The 12158-nt window shown below is 43.5% G+C and overlaps 1 protein-coding gene across 1 annotated transcript; it reads right to left on the bottom strand.

Moving 5' to 3' along the window:
• Nucleotides 1–668: 668 nt before the first annotated feature.
• On the bottom strand, nucleotides 669–11584 carry dldh (dihydrolipoamide dehydrogenase). Its single transcript, XM_069162747.1, has 14 exons — nucleotides 11474–11584; nucleotides 9988–10063; nucleotides 9127–9206; nucleotides 8966–9034; nucleotides 8009–8078; nucleotides 6457–6557; nucleotides 6237–6380; nucleotides 5336–5437; nucleotides 5037–5227; nucleotides 4773–4943; nucleotides 4383–4572; nucleotides 2586–2723; nucleotides 1805–1894; nucleotides 669–1476 (listed from the first exon to the last, which is right to left on the bottom strand). Exons 1-14 carry the CDS (start codon nucleotides 11573–11575, stop codon nucleotides 1411–1413), a joined length of 1590 nt encoding a protein of 529 aa, XP_069018848.1. The 5' UTR covers nucleotides 11576–11584; the 3' UTR covers nucleotides 669–1410.
• Nucleotides 11585–12158: the final 574 nt, after the last annotated feature.

The raw sequence follows: 12158 nt of genomic DNA on the forward strand, positions 1-12158 counted from the left end.
ACTATCGGGGTATCACACTACTCAGCGTCCCGAGCAAAGCTTATATCAGAGTGCTGGAAAGGACTCAGACCGTTTGTCGAACCTCAGATTGAAGAGGAGCAGTGCGGATTCCGTCCTCGTCGTGGAACAGTGGAGCGGGAGATCGACCACCGGATCGGTGCGGCTGCAGCAGTACAACCGGCGCTGCACCGGACCGTGTTGGTGAAAAGGAGCTGCAACGGATGGTGAAGCTCTCAGTTTACCGGGCGACCGATGGTCACGAGCTCTGGGTCGTGACCAAAAGAACGAGGTCGCGGCTACAAGTGGCTGAAATGAGTTTCCTCCGTAGGAGGTCGGGCTCAGCCTTAGAGATCGGGGGAGGAGCTGGACATCAGGAGGGAACTCGGAGTTGAGGCGCTACTCCTTCATGTCGAAAGGAGTCAGCTGAGGTGGTTCAGCATCTGATCAGGATCCTCCTGGGCGCCTCCCTCCGGCAGGAGACCCAGGACACGCTGGAGGGATTATATATCCTGGCTGGCCTGGGAACACCTCTGTGGACGGCCGCAGACTGAAGCTTTAAGTTACTGATAATCAATCAATCAATCAATCAATCAATCTATCTATTTATCTATCTATCTATCTATCTATCTACTGTAAAACCACCACTGAAGATGTCGGTACATGTGAAGTTAAACTTAACTGCTTTTATTGGTTTAGATGGTGAAGTAAGCAAGGAGAACAGAGCAGAGCCAATCACAGTGGAATGATTAGAGCAGGAAACGGTTTCCTAGCAACTATCAACAGCTCTCCTCCATAACCGAGTTGATATCGACCTAAAACGGTTCAATCAATATCAGAGTTGCACAGAAATCGACTGCTGCGCCGTTTCACACGTCGTCCCGCACAACTCAGTGAAGTCACAGCTGGTGTTGAACTTCAAAACAAGTCAGAACTTACCTGCAGTCAGCGGCGCTGCCACCGACCTGCTGTGATGTCACTGATTTGGGCGGGACCTGAAGCTTTTAAGAGATAATTGAATTAAAAGTTTCCTGCTCCGACCACCCATCATATCTGTCGAGATGAAGTCTCACACTGTAAAAAACAGACACAAATATCCCCTTCTATCTTTACGAGAGAAGTCAGAGACGCGCACAGGCCATAATAATATTTATATCTCCGCGGTGTAAATAAGTGCATGAGAAGCTCTTCTTTTAAACTATGTGTGGAAACAAAAAGACTGACTGTCAGTTCATTTACAGCCCGAACCCCCTTTTATTATTGGTAGAGAACATTTGAATAACAGGGGAACTAAGTGTGGTACAGGTTGGATGTTTGGATGCGTTCAGGTGGTTCGATGAACGTCGTGATGCGGACACACGGCTTCCTGTTCTCCGACCGACGTCACAGGAAGGTGCGACAGCAGCTGGCAGATTAGAAGTTGATGGCTTTGCCAAAAGAAGCGGCGAGGTTGGCTTCTCTGAAAGCCTCCGACACGGTCTGTAGGAAGAGGAGGAGGAGGAGGAGGAAGAAAAAGAGGAGGAGTTTTCATTTTTACTGATTTCATAAGACATAACTGTCTTAAGACAGTTACAAAGAAAACACACCAACAGGACTTTATCACTTTTAGCAGAATATAAACGGTGAAGTTGTAACAGATAATAAATGATGATTCAGTAAAACAGTCAAAATCAAATCGGCCTTCAAAGAAGATGAATAATACAAATGAATAAACTTTCTGTCTCAGTCAGAATTAGTTCTTAACAGATTCAATTAATCTGGGTTGAGAGACGCTGTGCCGTGGGACAAGATGGTGGACGGTACGTACGGGATGAGCGTGGCAGACCCGGGCGACGTCCTCACACGAGGCTCCGTACTCCATCGCCAAAGCAGCTTCGTTGATCATCTCTCCGGCTGCCTGAAGGGAAAACACACCAGCAGCCGTTAGTTCGAGCTCCTCCTTTAAAGATCGGAGGCTACGCTCACATTTAACCGCAGCGACTCCGCAGTCACGCGTGTTCATTTCTAACATCCTAACTGTTACAGACCAACATTGTTGAACACTGATTGTTACATTCATTTTCAGTTACGTCTGACTGTTGAAGACAACATGTCCTAAAAAGGCCACCGTACAGACTTCAGCAACAACACAAGCGTTTCCTCTGGCGCCACCTGCAGGACAAACATCTTTCAATCCAGCGCTGGCCAGGAACTAAAAATATCGACTTCTCTGTTTGACTTGTTTTCTGGTGTGTAATATTACAGCGTGATATTGTTACTATACGACTACACATTGCACTCATAACATTTTGATATTTCAGAACAAGAGAAGTCCAGTTGAACTAAAATCAAATGAAGGTTGTGTCCCATGAAAATGAGCCACTTCCTGGGTTTGATATCGTGCGTTACGGAGGTTTGGACCAGATCCATAATAATGTTTATAGTCTGCGTTCAACTTAACCTTTACTACACACCAAATAACTTCAAGTTTGCAGCAAGACGGGAAAAAAGATGTGTTTTGGGGTTTGCAGAGTGTTTAAAAGCTGAAATGTCTCGAGAGGCGTCTGATCACTCGGTGGCAGCTTTCCCTGATTTCTCAGAGCTCTTACAGGTCCGAGGATGTGCGATCCCAGCATCCTGTCCGTCTCCTTGTGGCTGAGGATCTTCACCATGCCGTCGGTGTCGGCGTTGGTTTTAGCTCGGCTGTTGGCTGCGAAGGGGAACTTGCCGACTTTGTAGGGGACACCCTGAGGAGGACAGACTTACACTGTAAAACACTGTCATTTGAATTAGGCTTTTTATTTTGTATGTTTGTCACTTACACATTATTACTGAACACTTGATGAAAATATAAAAATGTGGGAAAATATCGACATCATCTGGTTGAAAGTGTTCATAACAAAGTTTGAAGCTGCTAGGAACTAAATATAACCCGTTTATATCGAGTGTTTTCATTGGTGGCAAGAAACTAATTACATTTACTGGAGTAGTGTACTTATGTACATTTACAAGCAACCTGAGAGTGCTGCTACTCTTTACACCAACTGTGCTTCAAATATTACACTTTTTATTTCAGATTTATGTGAGTCAGTTCATTTCAATAGTAAGGTCGAGGTCATATAATCTCACAAAGCCTTTTCACAACAGAGCTGCATTTCATATAACCCTATAAATCAGTCCATCCAGGATTATCCAGAGTTCTTTTGTGATTGTTGGGATCAAAAATGTTTTGATTTTGCGGCTGATTTTCGAAAAACATTTGAGTTTTAAGCGTGTTTTTTTATGTGTAAAATTTTGGGAATTTGAAAAAATTACAAGTTGAGAAAGAAAAATGAGATATTCTTTTTAAGCCCTTCCAGATAGAGGAATAAATATGTAATCACTTCCTTCTGTAATAATCATGCTGCACATCACAGAAATATTTTAGTTCTAATCTTTTTATATTTAATCATTGAATTTAGAAAAACTTTGAGCTAAAAGTTTTGTTTGAAAAGATTTACTTTATGTTGTTAATACTTTCAGTGAAGCTTCTGCAGACGACATTTGTTGCGGAAAAATCGCGGGATTTAAAAAAAATTGCAAACGCCTGCAAATATTGTGGCAATTGTTTGAATTTTCATTAATTATTGTGATCGCAAGATCCCGTTTCCCAGAGGGACTGATATTGGAAGTCCTGCTTTTGTGCATGTTGGTTCCCTGCCTTGGTTTACTGGGACACTTAGCTTATAGATCAAACTGCTGAATGATGTGAATACTGCTGGATCCTCACGGATCGCTGTGATGTCATATAGTTCACTTGATTATTCCACAAATACCGTTGAGAAGAAAAATGTAGAAACAATCACTTGTCTAGCTCACACAGAGTTTCAGCTCATTGATTTGCTGTCAAGTCTTTCGATCAAACAGACACGCCCCCCCAAAAAACTGCTTTTTGAAACCTGATATCAAATGAATGATGGAATTATTTTTGGATGGACCAGAAAACAAAACAAAAAAGGAGTGACTTTAACAAATGGCATCAAAATGACTCGTGGAAACTATTTATTGACTTTGTATTTCTTGAAATAAGTTAAATGGGAGTCTATGGAGCCGGAAACTTTCAGTAGGCAGCCCCTAGTGGCCCTCGGTGGTATTGCAGTTTAAGTCCTCATTTTTCAGACCCGGAAATCTACAAACACTTTTATATCCAGTCGGTTATAAAGACCAAAAACGGAGCTGAAAGAGACTCAATATTGGACAAAAAGCTTCAGAACGGTTTGATTTGTCACCATTTCAAACTGAAAGGTGATAATACGTCAATGTCGTGTTTAAAACTTGTTTCTGCTGCCCCATAAGATGCCCAAAAAAATAGATCTGTTTCTGCAGGTTTAATTTTGCACAAAAGCAAACCCTTGTTGAAAGCTCACCTCCTCTTTGAGCTGCTCCTCCGTCTTGCCCACCCACGCCACCTCCGGGTGCGTGTAGATGACCGAGGGAACGCAGTTGTAGTCGATGTGCACGGCGCCGCCGGCCATGCCCTCCACGCAGATGATGCCCTCGTCCTCGGCCTTGTGGGCCAACATCGGCCCGGCGATGACATCACCGATGGCGTGAATACTGAAGGAGGAGGGACAGATGTCACTGACGGGTCTCGTTAAAGGAGCGAATATAAATCATTTTCATGTGTCAGCAGCTTCTATTTTAATTCATTATCAATGCATTTACAGCAGTAAATAAAGTAAATCAGAGCAAAGGAATTAAAACCGTGTTACAGAGTCACATCACACAGGTGAGTCGTGGCCGGAGCTCAGAGGTACCTGGGTACTTTGGTCTGGAAGCGGTTGTTGACAGGGATGCGACCCCTGTTGTCCAGCTCGATGCCAACAGACTCCAGACCCAGGTTGTGGGTGAAAGGTCGTCTGCCGACGCAGACCAGCAGCACGTCACACGTCAGAGTCTCGTTCTTCCCTCCGGCTGCCGCCTCCACTCTGAAACCCACATCGAGCCCCGGCGGTTACAGACAAGCAACACAAACAAAACAAAGTTCGAGCCGTTTCTCCGACGCCGTCCGATTCACTCACGTCACATCGATCTTGCCGTCGGGCCTCTTGGTGGCGCCCATGACTTTGGTGCCGAGCTTGAACTTGACGCCCTGCTTCTGCAGGATGCGCTGGAAGTTCTTGGAGATCTCCATGTCGATCCCCATGCCGCCGACGTGTCCCAGGAACTCCACCGCTGTGACCTTGGAGCCCAGACGCTGCCACACTGACCCCTACAGGACAAAGCAGGAAACGTTGGTGCTTATTGAGCCGGGCCTCGTTGTCCATCTGTCGAGGTCACACAGAAAGATTAATGTGAATCAGAGGGAAGCGATGCCGACCAGTTCCACTCCGATGACTCCGGCTCCGATTACGATCAGCTCCTCAGGCACTTTCTTCAGGGACAGCGCTCCCGTCGACGACACCACGGTGTCCTCATCGATCTATCCAAACACAACACAACATGTTTAAACACACTCTCACTCTATTCATTTTTTCTGATTGTTGCGATCAAAAATGTTTGATTTGGCCGTGGATTTTCTCAAAAATTGCGATGTAATTTGTGGACATTTTTTCGAGAAACAAAAATGCATTTAACATTTTTTTTTTTTTTTTGAAGCACTACCTGATAAAGGAATAAATATATAATCTCTTCCTGTTCTCATATTTTTTCATTCATTTATTCAAATATTTCCTCCGGAGTTTTATTTGGTGATGAAAACAGGAGCAGAGTCTTTCTGATTGTAAATGAGAAGATCTTTTTATTAATAAAGTGACTTTTGTTTGAAAATACTTTCTTTATGATGTTAATACTTTCAGCACAGTTTCTGCTGACGATATTTTTTGCGGATAAAAATCACGGGAATTTAATTTTTTTTGTTGAATTTGCATTAATTATTGTGATCACAAGATTTCCTGGAGGGAACAGAATATTCATTACAAACGATGGTTGAAATAACATCGCAGTGATGGACACACAATTGTCCTTTGATTCAAAGCTCCCCTCAGACCTACAAAGTGTTTGTCATTGTTTTGTTTAAACTTTGAAGATGTTTTATTTGATTAGAGAAACGTTGCACATCCCAGTTTTACAGTGAAGAATGAAGTTTTGCGAGCGAATCTCACGGCACTTCTTCCGTTTCTTCATATTTTTCTCTTTTATTAAAAATCCCTTCAGGTCATGAACTCGAACGTTTTGTGTTTCTAAAGGTTTCAGTGAGTGAAGCAGGAAGGCGCTCGTACCTGGATGCCGGGGAAGGGCGTGACCTCGGAGCCGGTGGCGATGAGGATGTTCTTGGTGTTGATGACCTGCTCGCTGCCGTCCGCTACCGTGGCGATCACCTGGTTCTTCCCCGTCACCCTCCCGAAGCCGTTGACGTGGGTCACCTGTCGGGGGCGAAGTCACAACGTCAACCTGCGATTCTGAACGTCAGGAAACAAACGTTCCGGCAGAGAGACTGACTTTGTTCTGTTTGAATAGATGTGCGATGCCTCCCGTCAGCGCTTTGACCGCTCCGCTCTTCTGAGCCATCATCTTCTCCAGGTTCAACGAGATGCCTGAAACTGAGACACGGAAACTTCCATCAGCACTTTTATCCTCACGAGGGCGTTCATGTTCGCTGCTGTAACGACTGCCGAGTTACTAACGTTCAACTTCGTCTCCGTCGAGGTTCAAATGTTCACGCAAGTTCAGTTTATTGGCTGATAATTAACGAACAGATTAATTGTAAAGTTTAGTTCAGTGGTGTTCACTTCCACTGTTGAGTATGACATCATTAAACAAATCTGAGCTTCAAACAACTCTTTTTATTCTTTAACTACAGAATTTAATAAAACGTTAAATAGCTCCGTTTCTATCAAATTGTTCTGCAAATTTTACAAATATTGTCAAAAGGAAATGCAAACTGAACTAAATCTACTTTTCCCCCACAGATTGTACTGTAAGATAATGTTGAGGGTCGGACATGAAGCTGGACCTGTAAACCACATCTGCACCTGTAAACCACATCTGCACCTCCACTCCACATCTGCACCTCCACACCACATCTGCACCTCCACTCCACATCTGCACCTCCACACCACATCTGCACCTCCACTCCACATCTGCACCTCCACACCACATCTGCACCTCCACACCACATCTGCACCTCCACTCTACATCTGTGCAAACTCCAACTACACACGTGTACATTTCTAGTACATGAAGTACATTTCTACGATACTTGGGGTTCATTTTCTCAACGGCAAAAACTTTATATTTCTCGTAACGTTAGCGGCTCACATGGAAGAATTTAAAACTCCTTGATTAATTTTTTTTTTTCCCACAATGCATCTTGGGAGTCTGACTGATTATTGACCCAGGACTGCTACAGAAATGCTCCGTCTGCGAGTCACCTCACATTTTGTAGGGGAAATAAAATTAATTTTTAGATTTTATTCACTTTATTAATCCCCGAGGGGAAATGTCTTCACTACAGCAGGGGGGCTCTCAGGGGGGAGATGCTGCAGCAGGCTGCCACTAGGGCGGCGCCAGGTAACCTGACCTGAGGTGCATGTTTTTGGATGATGGGAGGAAGCCGGAGAACCCGGAGAGAACCCACGCAAGCACAGGGAGAACATGCAAACTCCGCACAGAAAGGCCCAGGACCGGATTCGAACCCGGAACCTTTTTGCTGTGAGGCGACAGTGCTAACCACTGCACCACCGTGCTGCCCTAATGGAATTTTTAACTTCCTGAACTTCCTGAAAATGGCCCCTCCCACTTCTCAAATCTGACAAACGTACTCCGGCTGCAGCTTCTTAAATGTGAAGGTTTTCTTCTATCCTTTGTCATCATATCAACCTAAACACAACATCTGGGTATCTTTGACTGTCGGTTGGACAAACCAAGACCTCTAAATGTGAGAAACATTTATCTCTGCTGGAGATTCATCTTCAATTCTCAACCCGACAGCCACTGAGCAGCCTGGACCGCCTCGCTGAGCGACACTAAATGTCAGAAAGTCAACTCTTACTCTCAATGCCTCTGCTTTCAAAGTCCTTGCCGTGAGCCATGTGGTACAAGTGGGAGTTGTTCAGCAGAGCCTGCAGAAACAAAACAGCATTCAACATTTACATCATGTTTTTATTAATTTTTTAAGTCGATCAATCTTTTCCCTTCATTGATAAAGTTAAATTATCTTCTTCCTTCCTGCTGCTGTATTTTATCACCTCTGACAATCTGACAGATTCATCGATGACAATTTGAGAGCCAATAAGATAACTGAGAAATTAAATGTGCGAGTCGAGCCTGTTTTCTGAGCCTCGTTTTTAACCTCTATTTATTTACATTTGATCAAATTAAGGTGTGCAGAATTATCCAATAGCTATTTGTGATGTCCAGACAACTAATCACTGGATTACTGCGACACTTTAGAAAACTGAAAAATGGGATTTTCCTGTAATTTTCCAGCACATTTAGAAAAATGAATTCATATTTATTCTTCCTGTTTTTGATTGTGAAGCTGAATCTTTGTGTTTATTACAGACAACACTGTTTCACAAAGTTTATAAGGAGCAACATTTGCAAGTTTATGTTTTAAGATGTAAAAAGGATACCGCTAATAATAATAATCATAATTTATATCTGATGTGGTTTTTCCACCAAAAAAGTAAACAAATAATTAAATGATCCTGTAAAAAAGTCCTGAAAATGCATCAAATGCTTCTCACTCAATAAAAAAAATGATCTGAGAAGGATGTCAGAAGTTTTAACCATCCACACATGCTCATTAGGTGAATGTAACCGGGACCGATATCCAAACTATTTGGGATGTCACAAGTCTCGTTGGCCCAAACTTCAAAATTTAGAGAAACTTTCCCTCTCGAGCCGATGGTTCGAGTTTTAAACTCCGATCGCACGTCGTCCTGTACGATGAAGCTCAAACGTTCAACTGGAGGAGAAAGAAAACGTCGATCGGGAGGTTTGTTACCTTGGAGGGGATGCAGCCGACGTTGAGACAGGTCCCACCCAGCGTGATATTTTTCTCAACACACACCGTCTGTCAAAGGAAACAGGCGTGTCGTTAACGTTCCTGTCGTGTCGGCGTGAACAAACCGGGTGCGTGATATTGTTTTGGGGATGTCGGCCTACCTTGAAGCCGAGCTGCGCGGCTTTGATGGCGGCGACGTAGCCGCCGGGACCCGAACCCACAACCGTGACATCAGCGTCAACTGCAGAGGGGCGACACAGCGGCTTTTAACAGAGAGTCCGTAACAGCGACGCAGAGAAGTCGCCAGCTTACGGTCACGATGAAAGTGTGCTAGTTTGTGTCCGGGGAGATCAGCGGATCATTTTCAGAGTAAAGGTCCACTGCTTCAACAGGGCTTTTATTTTGAAGGAACCAGAAGAACAGTTGCTGACAGTAGCTCAGTGAAGGATGATTCAGAGTTGGATATTACATTTGAAAATTGCCCAACTCAACTTTGACACTTTTCCATTCATGGCATTATTGAAAAGCTGGATCAGATTAAACAGATAATTTATACATGTCGTCTGATTGTTTTTGTCATAGTCAGATTTTGTGATTTCCCTTTCGATGCTCCGCTCCACGTCGAATGTTTCACTATGTTTTCATTGTATTGTGTATTTCTAAACATTCCCATCACTCGTTGCGTGTCATTGCTGGTGATTTCCTATGAAGACGGTCTTCAGTGCCACGAAACATAGAGATGGATTTCAGGAGCAACCTTACTGATGCTTTTAATGAATCGTGTTAAATTCAGTCTTCTTCTTTGTTAAATATATGGTGAGAAACAACCAGCAAAAGAGCAGAAAGATACAGGAGCTGCACGCTTGTATTTCACACAATATCATTTTTATCATAAATACTTGTATATGAAGGTGTACTCTGTTTATAAACTTATACTCTTTAAAAAGACTTCTATCACGTGGCTAAAGTTCATGCGAGAACATGGCGTTGATGAAGACCGATAAGATTTACAGTCATCTTACTTGCTGCTTTGTCGGCGTAGGTTCTGACGGACAGCGCCGCGGCGCCGTGCAGTTTACAGGGGAGATGGTGGCCGCGCTGCGAGGCAGACGGGAAAATACATAACCAGGCAGTCCAACATTCAACACAGCATCACAACCCAAAACTAAAACACCAAGGAAAGAGGTGGGGAAGAATTTGGATGATATATATATATATATGTATATATATATACACAAACAGATTATACTACATATAATCTGTCCTCATCGACAGATGGTTTTCAATCAGTTTCTTATCAATGCTGAGAGCAAGTCAGACGATTTCACAGACTGAAAGCAGAAAAAGTCAAACTGATCGAACCAGATTCACCTTTACTACAAAGAGATCTTTATTGGGATCTCATTACTTGGTGTTTGTTTTCTACATTTATATTTCCTCATACAGCTTCTTCTCTCCACACTACAGACAGGCGTGTACAAACAACAATACAACGCCATAAATAAAGCTGTAACCATTAATCAATTCATAAATACTAGAAATAATACAAATTCATCACAAACTACTGTGGTAATTGTTTTAATGAAAAGTGCTATAATCCTCTGGTTTGAGCTTCTAGATGTGAGTATAGTTTCTGTTCTTCAGTGCTGTGATGAAGTGAACGGGTTTTGGTTGAGGCTGCAGCCTGGAAACAATCAAGCTTTCTTTTTTAACATTTCCTGACGTTATTAAGACAAAACTGCTCATCAATTAATCAAGAAAATAAATCAACAGATGAACCAATAATGAAAATGTGTTTGTATCTGCAGCCCTGTCAGCTGGCAGCGCTGGGTGTCGGACCGGCAACCCCTCCACCTTCCTCGTGCAGCTGACTGCAAGTTATTTGCAAATAAATATGTCCGAACTTAAAATCTTCTGAAAAGCGATGAATAATCTCGTATAATGAGATGTTTATCTCCCGGAGCCGGAAGTTAGATAACCACTGCTAACTAGCTTAGCATGCCGACATGACTCAGAGAACTGTGAAGTCAAATACGTACATATTTTACATCCGGTGACCGTTCAAACATGAGCCGAATGCAAATAGGACGAAACCCCATACGTTTAGTTTGTTTACATTTTGTTTACAGTTTGTTTACAGTGGGAAGAAACGAGCGTCACCTTTTAATGATGTGTTTTCCCAGAAACCTCAGAGGAACACGTGACAACCCAAGTCCTCTTTATTGAACTACGGGCTTTTTGTTCATTATACTGATGCCGAAATTAACAAAAGACATGAACACAATTGGGAAACATAACAAAATGAAACTAAGCGACGTATTCAGCCGAAGATACACCGAACAGCTCCGATCGGAGGTTTTCCCGGCGGAGTTCGGTGTTTGTTGACCCGCTGGACAGGCCGAGGCCTCCGGGCCCAAAGCACCCGGTCCGGTGATCAACACAGTCGAACCCGCTGGGACCGACCCGGACAACACGCGCTGGTCAGCGGGGTGACCCAACCGTCCTTACCGTGGCCAGAGAGCGGTATAACGGCGTCCAGCTCTGCATGTTGTGTGCGTCCCCTCCAGTCAGTAACCTACAGTGGGCCGACCAGCCAAGGACTCTTGTCATTGCGCACGCGCACTACCAGTCCTGCAAAACACGGCTGTGCGTCGCTTCTATATGACGTTGAAGAGTGAAACGTCACTGAACCTGAAGCCACAGCTGCAATTTATTTTGTTCAAGTTCATTTTTACTCTTTTTTTTTTAACGGGTTGAACCCACTGACTGTGTCACCTTACGTTGTGATCGATATCTGGGGAACGCCTGGACGGAAGATCTTCACATCTGGCACAAAAGTTCACTCGGCCTCAACAATGTAGAATTTGGCTGAAAGGTCAGAGGTCACAGCCTCTGTAAATCTCAAGTCTTTCCAGTTCTTGTGAATGTGATATCTCAGGAAGGGCGCTGGCATGTTACTGGGCTGACCGGATGACCTGAATAGAAGTTGGTGGTCAAACGTGAACTGACCAACGTAACCTACAGTGGTGTGAAAAAGTGCTTGCCTCCGTCCTGATTTCTTATTTTTTTGCATGTCTGTCACACTTAAATGTTTCAGATCATCAAACAAATTTAAATATCAGTCAAAGATAACACAAGTAAACACAAAATGCAGTTTTTAAATGAAGGTTTTTATTATTGAGGGAGAAAAACA

The sequence above is a fragment of the Embiotoca jacksoni genome, unplaced genomic scaffold (assembly GCF_022577435.1).
Source record: "Embiotoca jacksoni isolate LCO1_2020_lvr unplaced genomic scaffold, fEmbJac1.0.p SCAF_3, whole genome shotgun sequence".
NCBI lineage: Eukaryota > Metazoa > Chordata > Actinopteri > Embiotocidae > Embiotoca > Embiotoca jacksoni.

Excerpts from the sequence above, each read along its gene's own strand:
- dldh (XM_069162747.1), bottom strand. The coding sequence starts at position 11,575 with ATGACAAGAGTCCTTGGCTGGTCGGCCCACTGTAGGTTACTGACTGGA. Across the intron at positions 9,207-9,987 it reads CTACGCCGACAAAGCAGCAA|TTGACGCTGATGTCACGGTT; the intron begins GTAAGATGACTG and ends GCCCCTCTGCAG. Across the intron at positions 6,381-6,456 it reads ATCTATTCAAACAGAACAAA|GTGACCCACGTCAACGGCTT; the intron begins GTCAGTCTCTCT and ends CGCCCCCGACAG.